This window comes from Somniosus microcephalus, chromosome 11 (assembly GCF_052327205.1).
Source record: "Somniosus microcephalus isolate GS21.2 chromosome 11, FLI_Smic_1.0, whole genome shotgun sequence".
Classification (NCBI taxonomy): Eukaryota; Metazoa; Chordata; class Chondrichthyes; order Squaliformes; family Somniosidae; genus Somniosus; species Somniosus microcephalus.
Window position 1 is genome coordinate 171,124,633 of NC_140997.1, and position 21,423 is coordinate 171,146,055.

At 44.2% G+C, this 21,423-nt stretch overlaps 1 protein-coding gene across 4 annotated transcripts in view; it reads right to left on the bottom strand.

The window, feature by feature from the left end:
- The window catches only part of ppp4r2b (protein phosphatase 4, regulatory subunit 2b), an 88,220-nt gene that overhangs the window by 14,754 nt on the left and 52,043 nt on the right, over window positions 1-21,423 (bottom strand). For 2 of the 4 annotated variants that reach the window (XM_086001425.1, XM_086001423.1), the window contains 5 exons: window positions 11,253-11,346; window positions 4,526-4,563; window positions 4,349-4,429; window positions 4,181-4,297; window positions 2,823-2,963 (listed from right to left, as the gene is read on the bottom strand). In XM_086001425.1, coding sequence (XP_085857551.1) covers window positions 2,823-2,963; window positions 4,181-4,297; window positions 4,349-4,429; window positions 4,526-4,563; window positions 11,253-11,346 — 471 coding nt within the window. The remainder of the gene's footprint in view (window positions 1-2,822; window positions 2,964-4,180; window positions 4,298-4,348; window positions 4,430-4,525; window positions 4,564-11,252; window positions 11,347-21,423) is intronic. The other 2 variants (XM_086001426.1, XM_086001424.1) reach the window with 1 other exon arrangement.

Here is a 21,423-nt window from a genome sequence, read left to right on the forward strand (position 1 = left end):
GGGGAGGGGAAGGGGGGGAGGGGAAGGGGGGGAGGGGAAGGGGGGGGAGGGGAAGGGGGGGAGGGGAAGGGGGGAGGGGGAGGGGGAAGGGAAGGGGGGGAGGGGAAGGGGGGAGGGGAAGGGCAGGGGGGAGGGGGAAGGGAGGAGGGGAAGGGGGGAGGGGAAGGGGGGGGAGGGAAGGGATGGGGGGAGGGGAAGGGGGGAGGGGAAGGGGGGAGGGGAAGGGGGGAGGGGAAGGGGGGAGGGGAAGGGGGAAGGGGGGAGGGGAAGGGGGGGAGGGGAAGGGGGGGAGGGGAAGGGGGGGAGGGGAAGGGGGGAGGGGGGAGGGGAAGGGGGGAGGGGAAGGGGGGAGGGGAAGGGGGGAGGGGAAGGGGGGAGGGGAAGGGGAAGGGGGGGAGGGGAAGGGGGGAGGGGGAGCGGGGAGGGGGAGCGGGGAAGGGGGGGAGGGGAAGGGGGGAGGGGAAGGGGGGAGGGGAAGGGGGGAGGGGAAGGGGGAGGGGAAGGGGAAGGGGGGGAGGGGAAGGGGGGAGGGGGAGCGGGGAGGGGGAGCGGGAAGGGGGGGAGGGGAAGGGGGGGAGGGGAAGGGGGGAAGGGGGGGAGGGGGGAAGGGGAAGGGGGGAGGGGAAGGGGGGGAGGGGAAGGGGGGGAGGGGAAGGGGGGAAGGGGGGGAGGGGGGAAGGGGAAGGGGGGAGGGGAAGGGGGGGGAAGGGAGGAGGGGAAGGGGGGGGAGGGGAAGGGGGGGAGGGGAAGGGGGGGAGGGGGAAGGGGGGAGGGGAAGGGGGGGAGGGGAAGGGGGGGAGGGGAAGGGGGGGAGGGGAAGGGGGGGAGGGGAAGGGGGGGAGGGGAAGGGGGGGGAGGGGAAGGGGGGGAGGGGAAGGGGGGGAGGGGAAGGGGGGGGAGGGGAAGGGGGGGAGGGGAAGGGGGGGAGGGGAAGGGGGGGAGGGGAAGGGGGGGAGGGGAAGGGGGGGAGGGGAAGGGGGGGAGGGGAAGGGGGGGAGGGAAGGGGGGAGGGGAAGGGGAAGGGAGGGGGGGGGAAGGGGTGTGTGGGGGGGGGAAGGGGTCTGGTGGGGAGGGGGTGGAAGGGGGGTTGGGGGGTGGAAAGGGAGCAGGGGAGATAAACTTCCAAGTACAGGAAACTTTGTGCTATCCGGCACCCACCGTCTCCAGAGTTAATGTTGAGAGATACGGAGATTCTTATCTCCGTATTTGACAACAAACACTGTTGCTTAGCAACAGCTTCTGAACACTGGGTGTGGCCCTAAAGCTCTGTAGCTAAAGCTGTTGCTATAGCTACAGACCTTGCAGAGCTTGAGTGTTCAAACAAAGCAAAAAAAAAATAATAAAAAACGGCTGCTGATTTTTGCCGCTGGCTCCAGATTGCCGGATAGCACAAAGTTTCCTGTACTTATAGAAAGATTTACCAAAAATGTTTTATAACATACACTTTACAACCTCACCAATCTTTTTATTAAAAAAGGGGTGCTCACCTCAGTGTGTTTTATCACAAACAATGGCCGCCGCTTGCTTTTCAGTTGGAAAGATTAGGCCCCGCCCGCAGTGTCGATTGTCTGTGCCGGTCACCAGTACCCGATTTGGAGCACAGAAGCCCCACCCACTCTCTGTTCCTGTACTAAGATGGCCGCGCATGCACTCTGTTACACACTGAATCAAAATGGCGTCGCACTGAAACTTTTCGCCCTCCTTGACAAAGATGGCTGCCGTTAACCTGGGACTGTCAGCAGAAGAAATTTCCTCAGCTGCAAACACAGGATCTTCAGATTATTATTCGGGGCTTGCGACCTACCCCAGTTGCTTATGAAGCCTCCCCACCGACTGACCCCGGGAATGGAGCCGAGGCAGCACACCCTCTCCCCTCTGCCAGTGTTTGTCTCTGTCTAGGCCGGGAGCCTGGGTCTAGAGTTGCACTGCTGGCAGTTGGAGAAGCCTCGGCCCTGGGCCTGGAAAAACGGTGAAAGGTAGGAGAATTATAGAGGTTAGAGAAAAGATTTACAAATTAATTAACGTTTTTTTTTAAAAAACAATGTGTGTTTTAAAAGCAACTTTTTTTTTGCTGGAAATGTAGATTTGAAAAGAAACACGCAGAAAGCGGGAAAAAGAAATGAAAAGTTTGGAATCAAGATGGCGGCGACTCACCTCGGCTCAGAACGATAAGGCCCGCCCACACAGGCACCGATTGGTCGACCGTCAGGTCACCGAAGCGTAGGATTGGTCAATCGTCCCGTCACGCGACTGTAGGAGGGCCTGCCCGCACGCGCCAGGAACCTGGCGTACGATTGGTCGACCTCGACGTCACTCTATTGCTAACGAGCGGAATTTTGAACATTTTTTGGATCGCGCGGGCGCGATTTTTGTCCGGCCGAAACGTAAATACGTTTACGACCGTTTTGGAACGGTAAGCTTTCTTTCGACGTAACGCACGCGTAGGTACGCTCTATAACTTTCGAGCGCATAGCCGGACAGACGCACACGTGAGGACAGACAGACAGATCGATCCGTTTATATATATATATATATATAGAAGATACAGATATAGATGCAGAGAGCTACACCTTTAACTGGTTCTACTCTCATTCTGGCTGCAGCTTAGCAAGATCAATTGCAGAGAACACAGCAATTTTTAGTTGAACTCGAACATTCAATTATTGTTTCCAGTAGAAATTAATCATTTACATTGGTCCTTAATACTATGAAGAACTTTAGTAGGATGCCATTTTCACACATCCTACCTATGTGAATGAATGATCTTTTATCAGAGCTTTTATAAAGATTACCAACCCTATTCAAAGACTTGGAAAATATACCTGTGTGATTTGTCTTCCGTCTGTTGTACATTTATTTCTCTATCAGAGCTATCTGGCAAACCGTTTGTTGTTAAAGGGCTTGATAATGAAACCTTTGATCGACTCAGAGGCCTCGGAGTACCAGGACCATTTATATTAGATCTGAAAGCAAAACAAGTAGTCCCATCTTAGATTATACTGAACTACATCAAGTAAACAAATAAGCAACTCATATGAACCAGTTAGGAAAAACCATTGCGCACCAAGAGTTAAAGAATGATTGAAATGTTAATGCACTTTCTGAATTTTCAAGCCCATTTTGAGCATTTCACCAAGCATATTTGCCTGCAAAACTAAATAATGCTCCACATTCACTAACACGGTTAAAAAAAACTTGAATCCAGTTACTTATGCTTAGCTACTCATTTTTTTTTTAAGTCCACCCAACCATCTGTTCCATGCACCATCCCGAGCTGAAGTGAATTCAGATCTCCCATCTACATGTTACCACTAGAGGGCCCCATATTTTGATTTTTTTTTTCTGTCTCAATGGAGAAACCCCTGGAATTTCATGTAGCACAAATGAAATCCCTCACTGTAAATAAAACTAAATCCAGTGGCTCAAAGGAAATTGAAATCTACCTAAGTTTTAACTGAGGCACAAGGAAACATATGCAGCTTATTTTCAGGCTCAACCAGAGGAACGATTCAAAGTTCACTTCAAGGCTTAACCTGTGGCATGCCACAACACCCTGCGCAATGTTGAAGTTATCACTGGCACCATGAGATGATCAGATTTTTAGGTGTAAACAGTGTTTGACATTATACACTTAGATTATACTCTACCACATCTGTTCCACACTTGTATTTCACTATTTTCACTCAATGTTACATAATGTCTCACCCTCTCTGCTGTTTTTAATATGTTCACATTTCCCTTCCTCCCTTTTCTAGGTTTCTATTTCCCTCTTGGTAACAAGCACAGAGAAGGTGCACAGGAAGGGCCCACAGGTATGAATTAAGTCTATGACAATTTCCTGTTCAGGAACAACTGAATGTTTTAGTGTCCTCAAGAGTCGAACTGTAATTAGGCAACCAGGAAGGCATTCTTCACAAATTCCCAGAACAGTTGTTAAACAGAAAAAGCCAAACGCTAAGAGTTGTTAACGTAACAGCAGCAAGATATAAAAATGTGACAACTATTTCCAAAGCATTCTCAGTTTGAATATTCAAGTAATAGAAATAGAAAGTATGGTTCTACAGGTTCAATTTATAGGGTGAGTGGTAAACAAAGACTTGCATTAATTTGGAGCCAATAGCCTACAGCTACCTAGCAACACTTTATCTGCCACATTTGGGACAATGTCATCATTTCTCACCCTGGCGGCCTTGTAAGCATGCCTTTAAGGAAAAGCATCATGGAACAGCACGTTGTTTTCAAAAGGCTACAGCCTGGACCACCTACTTTCCCAGCTAAGGGAGTAAAAAAAGGCAATCTTTTACAAACAATTGACAATACCACAAAGAAAATAAACACTGTGGCTCACCTGTCTGTATAACCAGTATGGCTTCCTGATAGCATGATGCCATTCACTCGATTCAAACTATTCGAGCCAAAGTTGTACTTCCTAAAGAAATTATCAGGGAGATTTTAAATCCTTGAAGTATTAAACAATTCTTGGAATAAAAGGATTGCACCATAAAGTATTTTAAGTTTTACTTACTCTGTAGAGGGATACACACAGCTGACAACCATAACATTCTGTAAATTTACAAAAAAAAAGTACATAAGACTAAAGACAAGAAATTTCTGCACCTAAAATCTTACTAATATAACTCCATGCAGTTCATTAATTGTAAAACATTTCAGCTACAAAGTAATATGTTCGAAGAAGCATGCTTTACGTTTACTGGATTTCAGACACTAATAGTCTTAGAGAGAGTAAACCCCTGTCTTTCCTGGCTATTCTAGTTGAGATCAAGAGCTCTATATGATGACAAATGTCTCCCCAGATGGAAAATCAGCCAATAGCAAGATAACTTGCTTTGTTCTGATGTGCCTCAAAAACAGCAAGGAACATGCAATGGGTCACGATCACATTCTGTTGGTTAAACAGGCGTATCAGGGAGAACAGGGGACGAAAATCATCAAAATTGCCATTTGATATCAGGATACAGTTGGCAATCTGACGAACACAGTTGAATTTTTTGAGGAGATACGGGCATGGTGGATAGGGGCGTGTCTATATGGATTACTAGAAGGCATTTGATAAGGTTCGGCAGAAGAAATTATTAGCATAAATGAAAGTGCAAGGCATTGGAGGCAACCTTGTGATATGGGTCAATAATTAGTTGGGAGTGTACAGATAAAGAGTTCCCCAGGAATCTGTACTTGGGTCTCTGGTTTGTCATCATATATATCAATGATTTGGATGAAGGAAGAGAGTTGCATATCCAAGTTTGCAAATGACACCAAGTTAGGAGGCACAGTAAATTGTGTGGATGGGAGCAGGAAGTGCCAATGGGACATAGACCAATTAAGTGAGTGGGCAAAACTGTTGTAGATTGAGTTCAACGTGGGGAAGTGTGATGTCATCCACTTTGGACCTGAGAAAGACAATCGAAGAGACTAGGTACTGGAGGAGCAAAGGGATTTGGGTACCCACGTACACAAACCACTACAAGCTAGTGCACATGTACAAATTCAAAAAAAGTGAGGAAGTGATGCTTCAATTGTACAGGACCTTGTTTAGCCCCCATCTGGAGTACATTCAGTTTCAGGCACCACACCTATATTGGCCGTGGAGGGGGTACATCGCAAATTCACCAGAATGATACCAGAACTTAAAGGGTTAGATTATGAGGACAGGTTGCATACACTTGGCTTGTATTCACTTGAGTTTGGATGGTTGAGGAGTGATCTAACCAAGGTATTTAAAACGATAAAGGGATTCAATAGCATAGATAGAGAAATTATTTCCCCTCGTGGGGGAATCCAGAACAAAGTGGCATAATCTTAAAATTAGAGCTGTGCCATTCAGGAGCGAGATCAGGAAACACCTCTTCACGCAAAGGGCAGTGGAAATCTGGAACTCCGGAACTCCCTTCCCCAAAAGGCTTTGGATATTGGGTCAATTGAAATTTTCAAGATGGAGACAGAATTTTGTTCAGTAAGGGTAACGGTAAGCAAATGGAGTTGAGGTACAGATCAGCCATGATCCAATAAAATGGCACAGCCGGCTCGAGAGGCTGAATGGCCTACGCCTGGTCCCATGTTGCTAGAATTTCAAAAGCATCATCGCCAGCACAAGACCAATGATAATCTCGTTTTATTAACGTTTATTTCTAGTTGCAGGTAGCTTTCTTAATTTTGGGGGGAAAAGGCCATATTTCTTTCAAAGGCAATGAGTGGGCCATTTGTTTTAAATCCTTTTACTATTTTGATTAAGTGATAAACCCCTTATTTACACTCAGCAAAACTGGAATCCGGGTGATAAGATTACTTAAGCAGTTTAAGTAAAGGGGAAAAGTTAAATATTTGGGATTCTGTTGGTTTAAGAAGAGTAAAACAAGGTTACACTGCAGTAGGAGTAAGTTGGCACAGCAGGCAGTGGAAACCAGTTTTCTAACCAATCAGCAGGGGTGACTCATTTGGCTGCAGACAAACAAACAGTATAAAAAGACCAGTCCTAGTGCAAGTCAGCAGAGAGTGCTGTGAGTTAGGGTAAGTGTGAGTTAGGGTAAGTGGGGTGTTAGGTGCTCTTTTCAAACTTTAACTCTGTGGGTTGTAGTTAATAAGGCCTTTCTGGTGCAGAGTGACTGTTGGTAAACCATTTAACTGGTGTAACTAGAGGGATTGATTTAATTTAAATCCAATTAATTAAAGGGGATACTAGCATCTAAAATCGGGCAGAGGGTGTCCATAACTAACAATAAAAAATTTAATTAATTACATAGAATGGAGCAGGTGATGTGTTACTGTTGCGAGATGTGGGAGCCGGTGAACCCCATTGTGGCTCACGGTGATTACGTCTGTGACAAGTGCCTGCTGCTACAGGAACTCCAGCTCCGTGTTGATGAGCTGGAGTCTGAGCTTCAGACACTGCGACACATCAGGGAGGGGGAGAAGTACCTGGACTCTGCATCAGGAGGTGGTCACACCTATGAAGTTAATTAATTCAGATGTAGCCCATGGTCAGGGACAGGTCCGTGTGACTACGAGTGAGGCAGGTACGGGGATCCAGGAGGTAGAGCTGGAGGAGCCGCAGCCCTTGCTCTTGTCCAACAGGTTCGAGGTTCTTACTCCGTGGGGACAGGTGCAGGGACTGCAGGGAGGATGAGCAACCTGGCCACAGCACCGTGGAATGGGGGGCCATTCAAGAGGGGGGAGTAAATAGAAATGTTGTAGTGGTAGGGGATAGTATTATTAGGGGGATAGATAGAGTTCTCTGCAGCCGAGAGCGAGAGTCCCGAAGGCTGTGTTGCCTGCCCGGTGCCAGGGTTAAGGACATCTCCTCTGGGCTGGAAAGAAACTTGCAGTGGGAGGGGGTGGATCCATTTGTCGTGGTCCATGTTGGTACAAACGACATAGATAGGACTAGGAAGACGGTTCTGTTAAAGGAGTATGAGCAGCTAGGGGTCAAATTAAAAAACAGAACCTCAAGGGTAATAATCTCTGGATTATTACCTGAGCCACGAGCGAATTTGGCTAGGACAAATAAAATTACAGAGTTAAATGCGTGGCTCAAAGACTGGTGTGGGAGAAATGGGTTTTGCTTCCTGGGACACTGGCACCAGTACTGGGGCAGGAGGGAGCTGTTCCGTTGGGACAGGCTTCACTTGGCCAGTGCTGGGACTAGAGTCCTGGCGGATCATATAACTAGGGCGGTAGAGAGGGCTTTAAACTAACTAGTGGGGGGGGGGGGGGGGGGGGAAGAGGTTCCTGGAGAGCAAATAATAAAAATGACAACAGAGAAGGTCATAGACTTAGGTAGCAGTGGGGAAATTAAAAACCAGAGCGTGTCAGGAAGGGGCAGATGGTATGGAGTAAAAGGTAAAGTAATAAAAAGGGCAAAAGCAGGAACTAAGTGTCACAAAACATATTTGAAAGTTCTCTATCTGAATGCACGTAGCATTCGTAACAAAATAGACGAGTTAATGGCACAAATAACTACATATGGGTATGATCTTGTGGCCATTACAGAAACATGGCTGCAGGGTGACAATGCCTGGGAATTAAACATACCAGGTTATTTAACGATCAGGAAGGACAGGCAGGAAGGAAGGGGAGGTGGGGTGGCTATGTTAATAAAGGAAGGAATCACTAATACAGAGAAATGATATTGGGTCAAAAGATCAGGATAATGAAAGAGTTTGGGTGGAGGTAAGGAATAATAAGGGGAAAAAAACACTATTGGGCGTAGTCTATAGGCCTCCGAACAGTTGCAACTCTGTTGGACGGAGTATCAATCAGGAAATAGTTGAGGCTTGTAATAAGGGAACATCTATAATTATGGGGGATTTTAACTATCATATTAATTGGACAAATCAAATTGGGCAGGGCTGCCTTGAGGATGAGTTCATCGAGTGTATTAGGGATGGGTTTCTTGAGCAGTATGTAACTGAACCGACCAGGGGGCAAGCAACCTTAGATCTGGTCCTGTGTAACGAGACAGGATTAATTAAAAATGTCCTAGTAAAGGATCCCCTTGGAATGAGTGACCATAACATGGTTGAATTCCATATTCAATTAGAGGGTGTGAAGGTTGGATCTCAAACAAGCGTGCTAAGCTTGAATAAAGGAGACTATGAAGGTATGAGAGCGGAATTGAGTAGAGTGGACTGGGAAAATAGATTAAAGGGTAAGACGATACATGATCAGTGGTGTACATTTAAGGAGTTATTTTACAACTTCCAAAAAATATATATTCCACTGAGAAGAAAAGGGTGTAAAAGAAAAGACAGCCATCCGTGGCTAAGTAAAGAAATTAAGGATAGTATTCGACTAAAAACAAGGGCATATAAGGTAGCCAAATCTAGTGGGAGGATAGAGGATTGGGAAAACTTTAAAAGACAGCAAAAAATAACAAAAAGATTGATTAAGAAAGGGAAGATAGATTATGAAAGTAAATTAGCAAAAAATATAAAAACAGATAGTAAGAGTTTTTATAGTTATATAAAAAGAAAAAGGGTGGCTAAAGTAAATGATGGTCCCTTAGAGGATGAGACCGGGAAATTAATGGTGGGAAATATGGAGATGGCAAAAACACTGAATGAATATTTTGTATCAGTCTTTACAGTAGAGGACACCAAGAATATCCCAACACTGGACAAACAGGGGGCTATAGGGGGGGAGGAGCTAAACGCGATCAAAATCACGAAGGAAGTGGTACTCGGTAAAATAATGGGACTCAAGGCGGATAAATCACCTGGACCTGATGGCTTACATCCTAGGGTCTTGAGGGAAGTGGCGGTAGGGATTGTGGATGCATTGGTAATAATTTTCCAAAACTCCCTGGACTCAGCAAAGGTCCCGGCAGACTGGAAAACTGCTAATGTAACACCCTTATTTAAAAAGGGCAGTAGACAGAAGGCTGGAAACTATAGACCGGTTAGCCTAACATCAGTGGTAGGTAAAATTTTGGAGTCCATTACTAAGGAGACAGTAACAGGACATTTGGATAATCATAATTTAATAGGACAAAGTCAGCATGGTTTTATGAAGGGGAAGTCATGTTTGACAAATTTGCTGGAGTTCTTTGAGGAAGTAACATATAGGGTGGATAAAGGGGAACCAGTGGACGTAGTGTATTTAGACTTCCAAAAGGCATTTGACATGGTGCCACACAAAAGATTATTGCTAAGATAAAAAATCACGGGATTGGGGGTAATATTCTGGCATGGATAGAGGATTGGCTATCTAACAGAAGGCAGAGAGTTGGGATAAATGGTTCATTCTCAGACTGGCAATCAGTAACTAGTGGTGTTCCGCAGGGGTCAGTGCTGGGTCCCCAACTCTTTACAATCTATATTAACGATTTGGAGGAGGGGACCGAGTGCAACATATCAAAGTTTGCAGATGATACAAAGATGGGAGGGGAAGTAGTGAGTGAGGAGGACATAAAAAACCTGCAAGGGGACATAGACAGGCTAAGTAAGTGGGCAGAGATTTGGCAGATGGAACACAATACTGGAAAGTGAGAGGTTATGCACTTTGGCAGCAAAAATCGTAGAGCAAGTTATTATCTTAATGGCAAGAAACTGGAAAGTACTGAAGTACAAAGGGATCTGGGGGTCCTGGTGCACGAAACTCAAAAGGTTAGTATGCAGGTGCAGCAAGTGATTAAGAAGGCCAATGGAATGTTGGCTTTCATTGCTAGGGGGATAGAATATAAAAATAGGGAGGTATTGCTTCAGTTGCACAAGGTATTGGTGAGATTGCACCTGGAATACTGCATACAGTTTTGGTGTCCATACTTAAGAAAAGACATACTTGCTCTCGAGTCAGTACAAAGAAGGTTCACTCGGTTAATCTCGGGGATGAACATATGAGGAGAGGTTGAGTAGATTGGGACTCTACTCATTGGAGTTCAGAAGAATGAGAGGCGATCTTATTGAAACATATAAGATTGTGAAGGGGTTGGATCGGGTGGATGCGGGGAGGATGTTCCCGATGATGGGTGAAACTAGAACTAGGGGGCATAGTCTTAGAATAAGGGGCTGCTCTTTCAAAACTGAGATGAGGAGGAACTACTTCACTCAGGAGGGTGGTAGGTCCATGGAATATGCTGCCCCAAAAAGCTGTAGAAGCTACATCATTACATAACGTTTCCTAGAAGTAAAGGGAATTAAGGGTTACAGGGAGTGGGCAGGAATTTGGACATGAGTCTAGGTTCGGATCGGACATGGCCCTGTGGGTAGAGGAGCGGGCCCAGGGGCCGTGTAGCCTGATCCTGCTCCTATTTCGTGTGTCTAATTCTGTTAGATTCAGGAGATGGTTCTGTGATAGTAGATTGGCGGTTAGGATCAGATCAGCCATGATCTTATTGAATGGCGGAGCAGGCTCGAGGGGCCGATTGGCCTACTCCTGCTCCTATTTCTTATATTCTTATGTCAGCATTTGGAGTTACTACAAACATAAAAGGAAATCAGCAATGACATTGAGCTATCTTACTCAACAGCAGCAAAGTCAATTGAATTAAAACAGATGCAAATCCCTGAAGAATCAACATCTGGTTTTCTGAAGATAATTGGGGGAAGGACAATGTGGAAGAAGACACAGAACTCTTATTTGGAGCCTCATGGGTGTTATTTCACTTATTACCACCCTCAATCTTTTGATAACTTGACAAGACTTCAATTGGTAAAACCCAGGTTTAGTGTTAAAAAGGGTAGACAGTGGACTAAGTGGTTAGTTATAAGGTGAATTCCAGTTTCTAGATTCTTGGTTACCTTTTCAACTCCCCTGAGAAATTTGTCTGTCCCACTGTAATTCTTCTTGGGATCTGTAAGCAGCTCACATAATCGCTGGATAGTGAAGGGAATACTGCAGACACAAACAAGTACATTATGCATTAACCAGAACTTGCAACAGAGAGCTGGGGTAGGGGAAAAGTGCATGTTTGGGAGGTGTGGAGGAGGCTTTCAAATCAGAGAGGAAAATTTTAAATGTGTGGAAGCATGTGCTACAATTTTTTAAATATTATTAAATTTAACATCAGAGTTCCTTATTAAAACTGTGAACCCAAATTCTCAGATTCCCATTCCTAAATCTGCCTCCCCTCTCACAAACTATTCTACTGAACTAGATCATAGCTTGCACAGCAGCTACGATACAAGGCAGACAAAATCCCTAACAGACCTAGTGGGAAGCATAGGAAAGCCGATATAGATTTACAGCAAAGTGACAATTTTGATAGTTCACAAAAATAGGAAGGAGATTGGTGGAATTCTCTGTTGTTTGATGTCTTTAATCGATCCATCACACATTAATCATTAATACCAGCTTGTCTCAGTGGTAGCACAATCACTTCAGAGTTGGAAGTTCAAGCAGCACAGCACATAAGGTACACTGCCGCTTCATTGCAGTATGCAGGAGCACTGTCTTTTGGATAAGACTTCAAATCAAGTCACTTAGGTGGACATAATAGATCCCATTTATTTTTAAGCTCTCCCGGTGTCCTGGCCAACATTTATCTCTCAACCAACATCACAAAAAGCAGATTAACTGGTCATTCATCCCATTAGTGTTTGTGGGACCTTCCTACATTACAGAAGGCAAAGATGGCAGCCAATTTGCGCACTGAACATTAACGACATTTTAAAAGTAATTCATTGGCTGTGAAGGGCTCTGGTCATCTTCATGACCTGAAAGGCGCAAAATAATAGCAAGTTTTTTTCTTAGACATTTTACTGTGCATTCTACAGTTTTATACGTGAATTTCCTTGAGTTTATGCATTTGTAAGTCAGAGAGAAGTTTTTCAAAAAATCTCAACAGCTGAAAAAGCGTTCAAATTTTGTTTTGGTTCTAAAACAAAATCTATAAAAGTTTGACATCAATTCCATCGGTACTATAATGACTGGCATAAAGATTGCTACTCAATCCCAATTTGGGACACCTTCCCAGAAAAATACGCAAATAAAAATTTGCAGTTTTTCTGATGGGTTTAATTTCAACTTTCCACAAAAAAATTCCACTATCCTATTGTGAGCATTGTCCATTAGACCCTGCCCCCCCCCCAAAAAAAAATTAAATATATACACCTCAAGCAAGGTGGCAGAGACAGGGCTTAATTTATCAGTATTTGCAGCCATTTGGATCTGTATGGACCAGGAACAAAACCTTAGATTCTGAAATCAGCAACTGGGAAAGAGGTCTGTATAATTCAGCAAAGGTCATAGAGTCATACAGCACAGAAAGAGGCCCTTCGGCCCATCGTGTCCGCGCCGGCCATCAAGCCCTGTCTATTCTAATCCCATTTTCCAGCACTTGGTCCGTAGCCTTGTATGCTATGGCGTTTCAAGTGCTCATCTAAATGCTTGTTGAATGTTGTGAGGGTTCCTGCCTCTACCACCCTTTCAGACAGTGAGTTCCAGATTCCAACCACCCTCTGGATGAAAAAGTTTTTCCTCAAATCCCCTCTAAACCTCCTGCCCCTTATCTTGAAACTATGCCCCCTGGTTATTGACCCCTCTACTAAGGGGAAAAATTCCTTTCTATCTACCCTATCTATGCCCCTCATAATTTTGTACACCTCAATTAAGTCCCCCCTCAGCCTTCTCTGCTCTAAGGAAAACAACCCCAGCCTGTCCAGTCTCTCTTCATAGCTGAAGCGCTCTAGCCCAGGTAACATCCTGGTGAATCTCCTCTGCACCCTCTCCAATGCAATTACATCCTCCTTATAGTGTGACGACCAGAACTGCACACAGTATTCCAGCTGTGGTCTAACTAGCGTTTTGTACAGCTCAACCATAACCTCCCTGCTCTTATATTCTATACTTCAGCTATTGAAGGCAAGTATCCCTTATGCCTTTTTAACCACCTTATCTACCTGTCCTGCTGCCTTCAGGGATCTATGTACATGCACACCAAGGACCCTCGGAGCTTCCTCGGATCCTAACATTCATTGTGTATTTCCTTGCCTTGTTAGTCCTCCCAAAATGCATCACCTCACACTTTTCAGGGTTAAATTCCATTTGCCACTGTTCTGCCCATCTAACCAACCCGTCTACATCATCCTGTAGCCCGAGGCTTCCCTCCTCGCTATTTATCACTCCACCAATTTTCGTGTCATCTGCGAACTTACTAATCAAACCTCCTACATTCATATCTAAATCAACTTTCAAGTAGCAGATACAAATTCACAGGAACAGGAAAAACAGATGCACTTCGACAGACTGCAATTTTTACATCAAATTCGAAAGAAAGAAATGCTTGCATTTATATAGCACCTTTCACGCTCTCAGGACATCCCAACGTGCTTTACAGCCAATGAAATGTAGTCACTGTTGTAATGTCGGAAACACAGCAGCCAATTTGCGCACAGCAAGTTCCCACAAACAGCACTGTGATTATGACCAGATAATTTGTTTTTTTTTAGTGATATGGGTTAAGGGATAAATATTGGCTAGGACACGGGGAAAACTCCCCTGCTTTTCTTCGAAATAGTGCCATGGGAGTTTTACGTCCACCCGAGAGGGCAGACAGGGCCTCGGTTTAACATCTCATCCGAAGGAATGCACCTCAGACATTGCAGCACTCCCTCAGTACTGCACTTGGGAGAGCTCGGCCTAAATTTCATGCTTAAGTCTCTGGACTGGGACTTGAACCCACAACCTTCTGACTCGGAACTACCAACTGAGTCACGGCTAATAAATTAGAAAGAACAATGCTTATAATATCCCACATTCAAAAATAATCAAAACATTTCACACTATTTTAGAAAGTGTTCAATGGAAGTGTTTAAAAAGTTATTAAAATATTGTTTTGACAGTAGAAGTAAATTGAAGTGGAACCATTTCTGAAACGTATTTGGACATCTAAACCTAGAGCGCTAGAAGTCATAGAGTTATACAGCACAGAAAGAGGCCCTTCGGCCCATCGCGTCCGCGCCGGCCATCAAGCCCTGTCTAACCTAATCCCATTTTCCAGCATTTGGTCCGTAGCCTTGTATGCTATGGCGTTTCAAGTGCTCATCTAAATGCTTCTTGAATGTTGTGAAGGTTCCTGCCTCTACCACCCTCTCAGGCAGCGAGTTCCAGATTCCAACCACCCTCTGGGTTTAAAAGTTCTTCCTCAAATCCCCTCTAAACCGACTGCCCCTTACCTTGAATCTATGCCCCCTTGTTATTGACCCCTCAACTAAGGGCAAAAGTTCCTTTCTATCTACCCTATCTATGCCCCTCATAATTTTGTACACCTCAATCAGGTGCCTTCTCTGCTCCAAGGAAAACAACCCCAGCCTGTCCAGTCTTTCTTCATAGCTGAAGCGCTCCAGCCCAGATAACATCCTGGTGAATCTCCTCTGCACCCTCTCCAATGCAGTCACATCCTTCCTATAGTGTGGCGACCAGAACTGCACACAGTATTCCAGCTGTGGCCTAATCAGTGTTTTGTACAGCTCCATCATAACCTCCCTGCTCTTATATTCTATGCCTCGGCTAATGAAGGCAAGTATCCCATATGCCTTTTTAACCACCTTATCCACCTGTTCTGCTGCCTTCAGGGATCTATGTACATGCACACCAAGGTCCCTCTGATCCTCTGTTTTTCCTAGGGTCTTACCATTCATTGTGTATTCCCTTGCCTTGTTAGTCCCTCCAAAATGCATCACCTCACACTTTTCAGGGTTAAATTCCATTTGCCACTGTTCCGCCCATCTGACCAACCCATCTATATCGTCCTGCAGATTGAGGCTACCCTCCTCGCTATTTACCACCCCATCAATTTTCGTGTCATCTGCGAACTTACTGATAATACCTTTTACATTCACATCCAAATCATTAATGTAGACCACAAACAGCAAGGGACCCAGCACCGATCCCTGCGGTACCCCACTCGACACAGGCTTCCAGTCACAAAAACAACCTTCGACCATCACCCTCTGTCTTCTGCCACTAAGCCAGTTCTGGATGCAATGTGCCAAGGCACCCTGGATCCCATGGGCTCTTACCTTCTTGGCCAGTCTCCTATGCGGGACTTTATCGAAAGCCTTACTGAAATCCATGTATACCACATCCACTGCACTACCCTCATCGACATTCAAGGTGGTAGAGGCAAATGTTATTACAACATTCAGCTATGCTGTCACAGAAGAGTAAAGCATCGTGGAACACTGATTCTACTGAAGTCCCATACAATCAGTCTATATAATAGAAAGTTTTGTTTTTGCCATTTAGAACATGTCTGTAAAGCACAAAGCATCCCAATTGGCTCAAATTCCACAATCGCTAAAAACCAAATCAAAAACCATTTCAAAACAAAAAACATTAAAACAAATCAAAATCCATCCAAAATCTTAATACCTCGCAGGCATTTTGACATCTATGAACATTTGCCATTTTCTCCTCTTTTCATCCTTTTACCTCCCCTCCCCCAGAAAGGCATATCATCACTCATGGGTCATACGGATCAAGTCTTTTTGTACACAGTTCTCAGCATGCTCACTTGCAAAAGAAATTCAGCATGTTGATCGTATTACATTTTGCTGAAATCTGACTAAACTTCAAAAAGAAGTTACAGATAAACAGGATCAAATGCTCTTTCAAAGGGCATATCTCATAGCACTAGAGCAAGAGTTAACAAAAATAGCATAATTAAATCATGAAGAATTTGAGACTTCATTAAATGCACTTTCCAATAGCAGAACAATACCTCTCCAGAGAAATAAGTTATTAGGAGCAATCATACCAAGCAACAGCACAGCTGGTCACAGAGCTGAACTACTGTTCATCCTAAACACCTCCCCAGCTTAGATCTTCCAGCTAAGTAAATTCCATTACCCTACACACAAAAAGTTTCAGAGGGTACACGATTTACAACTTCAACAGTTCGGGAAAGACAAATGGCAGTTCTGTCCACTTCTCCTAATCGGCTTCCTTTCTCAAATCTCCTACAAGTATTTTCATTTCTGCTCATGCTGTGTTACACAGCAGCTGAAAAGGGTAAGCAATTTGCTCATAAGTGTCTAGTACTCGCCACCAGGAAGCATACTAATGTATCTTTCCTTCCTGTCTCTGGGGAAAATGTGCATTTCCAATATAAAAAAAACAGAATTAACAATTAGATTGAAAAATACTCCAATTAAGCAAGTTTAATTACTTTACAATTGAAAATAATTTGCTGAAGCCATCTGAATTTTTGGCTAGGTTTCAGTTGGTGATGAACAATTTAAACTGTTTATTTTCAGTAACAGTGTAAACTTTAGATGCACAAATTTAACATGACTGGTTAAGCAATTAAACTTATTTTGATAACTCTGAAATTAAATTAGGTTCAATCTAATGCATGTCTCAAAATTGAGGCAGCAGCTAACATCACTGGATGACAGCAAATTACAGTTGCAGAGACAAACATTTTACCACCCTGTAATTTTGAACTGTTAAGATTCAGTCTCGAAAAGGAAAGCTATTTATAATGATTAAGTCATATTGGCAATTAGATCCTCCCTCCCACCAGCTGCACCTGTACGCTAATTAACAGGCCTGCATACATCCAGGGATGTAAAATGCTACACAGTAACAAATATCATAATGACTAATTATTGCCAATTAATAGATTTTAAAAATCGGTTGAGTTGAGGGGGTCAATTTATAAAGGGATTCAATTTCTAACACCTTCACTGGCCTTTCCGACTCATCAGAATAGAGCAATGCTGACATGATGTGCAAATAACTTGGTTGATGAAGCAGCTGAACACATTAGCTAATAACTGAAAGACTGCAAGATTCGCCAACACGGAAAAATCAAGCATTTGTTCAGCCTTCTGAGAATTGAGACCTGGACAAGAAAAGTGTACATTGTTCCCAGAAACAGAAAAATTGCTGCTATATCTGCGCAACAGACAGCATTTAGAAGCACCACCTTCGGACCACCCAAAAAATTGAGAGCAAAACAGTTTGTGCAAGAAACACAAAAGAAATGGTTATGCTGTGTCAATTCAGGCTAATCAGGCCAAAGCAAGGCGAAGTGCATTAAACAAAAATGTCCCTAATGAGGAGATTGATGCGAGCGAAGGATGGGTGTTTTGTTTGACAAGCTCACCAGTTTTCCATCATAACATCATACAACGATTAACTAAGACCGACCTGCCAGATGCTTCAATGAAAAAGCTGGTAGAATACCGGCCTTACATCAGGCTCTGTAAGCAGTATTATTGATTAGACCAAATGGACAATGTAGATGAAACTGCTGTGTACTATACGTGTCCAGAAACACCACAGTGAATGCGAAATTCTACTACAATACTTCTACCTGAACAGATTCTGAAAGACAAGACATCAGAATAACAGTGGCAGCCACAGAAATGTCCTGTTTGTAATACCGAAACAAAAGATCTTATCGAAACATATAAGATTGTGAGGGGGCTTGATCGAGTGGATGCGGTGAGGATGTTTCCACTGATGGGTGAGATTAGAACTAGGGGGCATAATCTTAGAATAAGGGGCTGCCCTTTCAAAACTGAGATGAGGAGAAACTTCTTCACTCAGAGGGTAGTAAATCTATGGAATTTGCTACCCCAGAGAGCTGTGGAAGCTGCAACATTAAATAAATTTAAAATGGAGATAGACATTTTCCTAGCAGATAAGGGAATTAGGGGTTACGGGGAGAGGGCAGGAAAGTGGACGTGAGTCTAGGTTCAGATCAGCCATGATCCTATTGAATGGCGGAGCAGGCCCGAGGGGCCGTATGGCCTACTCCTGCTCCTATTTCTTATGTTCTTATGTTCACCCAGCTGGCATACACAAACTGTTCCAATAGGGTTTAATGACAGAATTTAATATGGGACTGGATATTAATTATATAGAATCAAAGGTGCCATGCAATACAAACATGTTGTCTTTCATTGAACATTACCTGTTAAGAAGCTAATTTCTCAATGCAACACTGATTTGACCACAACACCAAGAAGGATGACCAGTTAAATGCAATAATCAACACAGTTGGAAACAAACCATTTAGGAATACTTTGCATATAGTAGCACAATTGGCTCTACAGGGACAATCAAACCAAATTTAAATTATCTTTTTAAACTGCAAACTTGGAGCAGGACTATTTTATTTCCAGGGAGCGTTATGCACATGCACAGGGACAGCCTATATATGTGGCTCAATACAGTTTTAGTATGATGAAACAGGCACTCCACAGCTCCACCCCAAGGGTTCAGTAATGTCCTAGGGTTTTTACAAGAGTAGAGGCAAACTTCAAACAGAAGCACAGAGTTTGTGTCTGTTGTATCTATGCTTTAATGTGTTCAATCAAGCATGTAGATACGTCGAATTAAATCAGTCAGGCAGACAGGCTTCTAACTGCGATCTTTACTTTATTTGTAAAATGGCTGACTGCCGCTTTCCCGGGTAATTCCCATAATGCAATGCACATTACATTACCATATTGACTGGTGTCAAACTCGCAATCAATACACGACATCCCACTTTTCCTTGGAAACAAACTTGCAGTTTACAAACAGTTGCTTACAATAACACTGCATAACTTATTTGGTTTATAAACTTTTTACAAACTTGTGTCTTACCACACAACTAAATAATTCCCAGGTTTAAATATTTAACATCACCCATGCAGTTCGCGCACAGTTTATGTTGTGACATAAACAGACAGTCTTTGGGGTTTTCTTTTAACCCTTTGAGGTCTGGCTGTATTGGGTATGTCTGACATGTTGGTCACAGTGGTATGTGTGTCAGGGTCTACTATACTGTCCTCAGTCCCTTGTGTTTCCTCCTGCTCATGGAGTCTCTCCTTTGGTCCATTGGTTCTGTATTTCTTCACAAACGTAGTGTTTCTCGAGTAGCATGCTCCTTCTGGAGATTCCACTACTACTTGACTCCCTGTTTTACTCAAAACTTTGTGGGGTGTGGCATTAAAAGGAGTGGTGAACTTGTCCACTTTGTCCTACCGTACCAGCACCATGTCGCCAACTTCCACCTGAGTATTGTGTTCTCCGCTGTTCATCTGCGTATAGTTTGGACTTGCCTTTTTGTTCTGCGTCCCGGTCATGTACTTCCATGTCTGTGCGCGACTCTGAGATGTCTGGCAGCTTTCCTCTCATTTTCCATTTAAAGAGCAGCTCTGCCGGGCTCTTTCCTGTCGTGACATGGTCAATGCTCCTGTACACAGTCACATATTTTCTAAGTTCACGTTTCCAATCTAGTCCTTTTGACTGAGCAATTCTGATTCTCTTCATCAGCGATGCATTCTGGCGCTCAACTTCGCCGTTAGCCTGAGCCCATTTTGCTGTCGTTTTCAGGTGTTTGATCCCGTTGTTTTCACAGTATTCTTTGAATAATTCAGATCTGAATTGGGGACCATTATCAGATTTGCAGGTGATTGGCAAACCATGACGGCTGAAGATTGACTCTAAGCTATCAATAACCTTCTCTGTTGTTGTGGAGGTCATGATGTCGTATTCATAGTAGCAACTATAATAATCAACTACCACAAGAATAGAGTGGTTGGATGGCAAGGGTCCCAGTAAGTCTATAGCTACATCCTGCCAGGGGCCCTCCGGTAATGCTGTTGGTCTCAACGGTTCAGGTGGGTCGGGTCTGGCTACTATCTGACAGCCGTGGCACGCTTTACAGTGTTTTTCAGCTGCCTTGTCCATGCCAGGCCACCAAACCTTGGTTCCGAGATGTTGCTTTGTTCCAACTATTCCTAAGTGTCCTTCATGTGCTAACACCAGGGCTCGTGCGTGTAACACTGTGGGTAGCACAATGCGTGTTCCCCGAAGAACTAGGTACCCCACTACGCACAGCTCGTTTGCAATTGCTGCATAAGCTTTACAGTTCTCAAAATGTCCGTTTGTGATTGCCTTCCGTACCTCAATCAGCTCTGGGTCAGTAGCAGAGGCTTCCTCCACCTCTCGAGTAGTGAGTGCTTTTGGTGTCGCACTCACAGCTACAAATCTCACATTCATCTAAGCCATGAGAATGTCTCTCCTGTTTTGCTGTCTCCCCCATCAATTGTGACAGTGGGTCTGCAATGTTTTGCTTGCCTGGAATGTGTATCACCTTAAAATCGTACGGCTGTAATCTAAGTACCCATCTCTCTATACGGGCACAGGGTTTAGAGTGTGGGCCGTATACCACTAGTAATGGCTTATGGTCAGTTACCAAGTTAAATTTTCGGCCATACACATATGGATGCAGCCTCTCACAAGCCCATACAAGAGCCAAGGTCTCTCTCTCTCTCTCTGAGTATTTCCTCTCACAGTCTGTTAAACTACGACTTACATAGCATATTGGCACCTCTTGTCCCTGTTGGTCCTGGACTAGTACTGCGCCTAAACCTACAGGACTGGCATCTGCTATCACCTTGGTTGGTGCGTCCTTATCAAAATATGCTAAAGTGCCGGCTCTGACCAACTCTTCCTTGAGTGCACTGAATGACTATCTCTGTTGTGATCCAAATTTAAATGGTGTGTCTTTTCTCATCAGGCGTCGCAGTGGCTCTGATAGCGTTGCAAACTGCGGGATGAATCTGCTACTGTACCCAACGAGTCCCAAGAAACTCCTCACCTCTGTAGCATTCTCTGGTTCCTGAGCTTCTGCCACCGCTCGCACTCTCTCTGCTGTTGGTCCAATGCCCTTTTCAGACAACAGGGTTCCCATGAAAATCAATCGGTCCATGTTGAATTGGCACTTCTCCGAGTTTAGTGTCAGTCCACTTTCCATTAGTCTGGTCATGACAGCGTGCAGGCGTCTGTCGTGCGTTTCCTGGTCGTGTGCATGCACGATAATGTCGTCTGAGTTGTTTTCAACACCCTCTATTCCAGCTAAGGCATTAGCTATCTCGTGCTGATATTGCTCACTAGCTGAAGATACACCGAATATCAGCCTCTTGTAGCTGTATACTCCGTTATGTACTGCAAACGTTGTGATTTCTC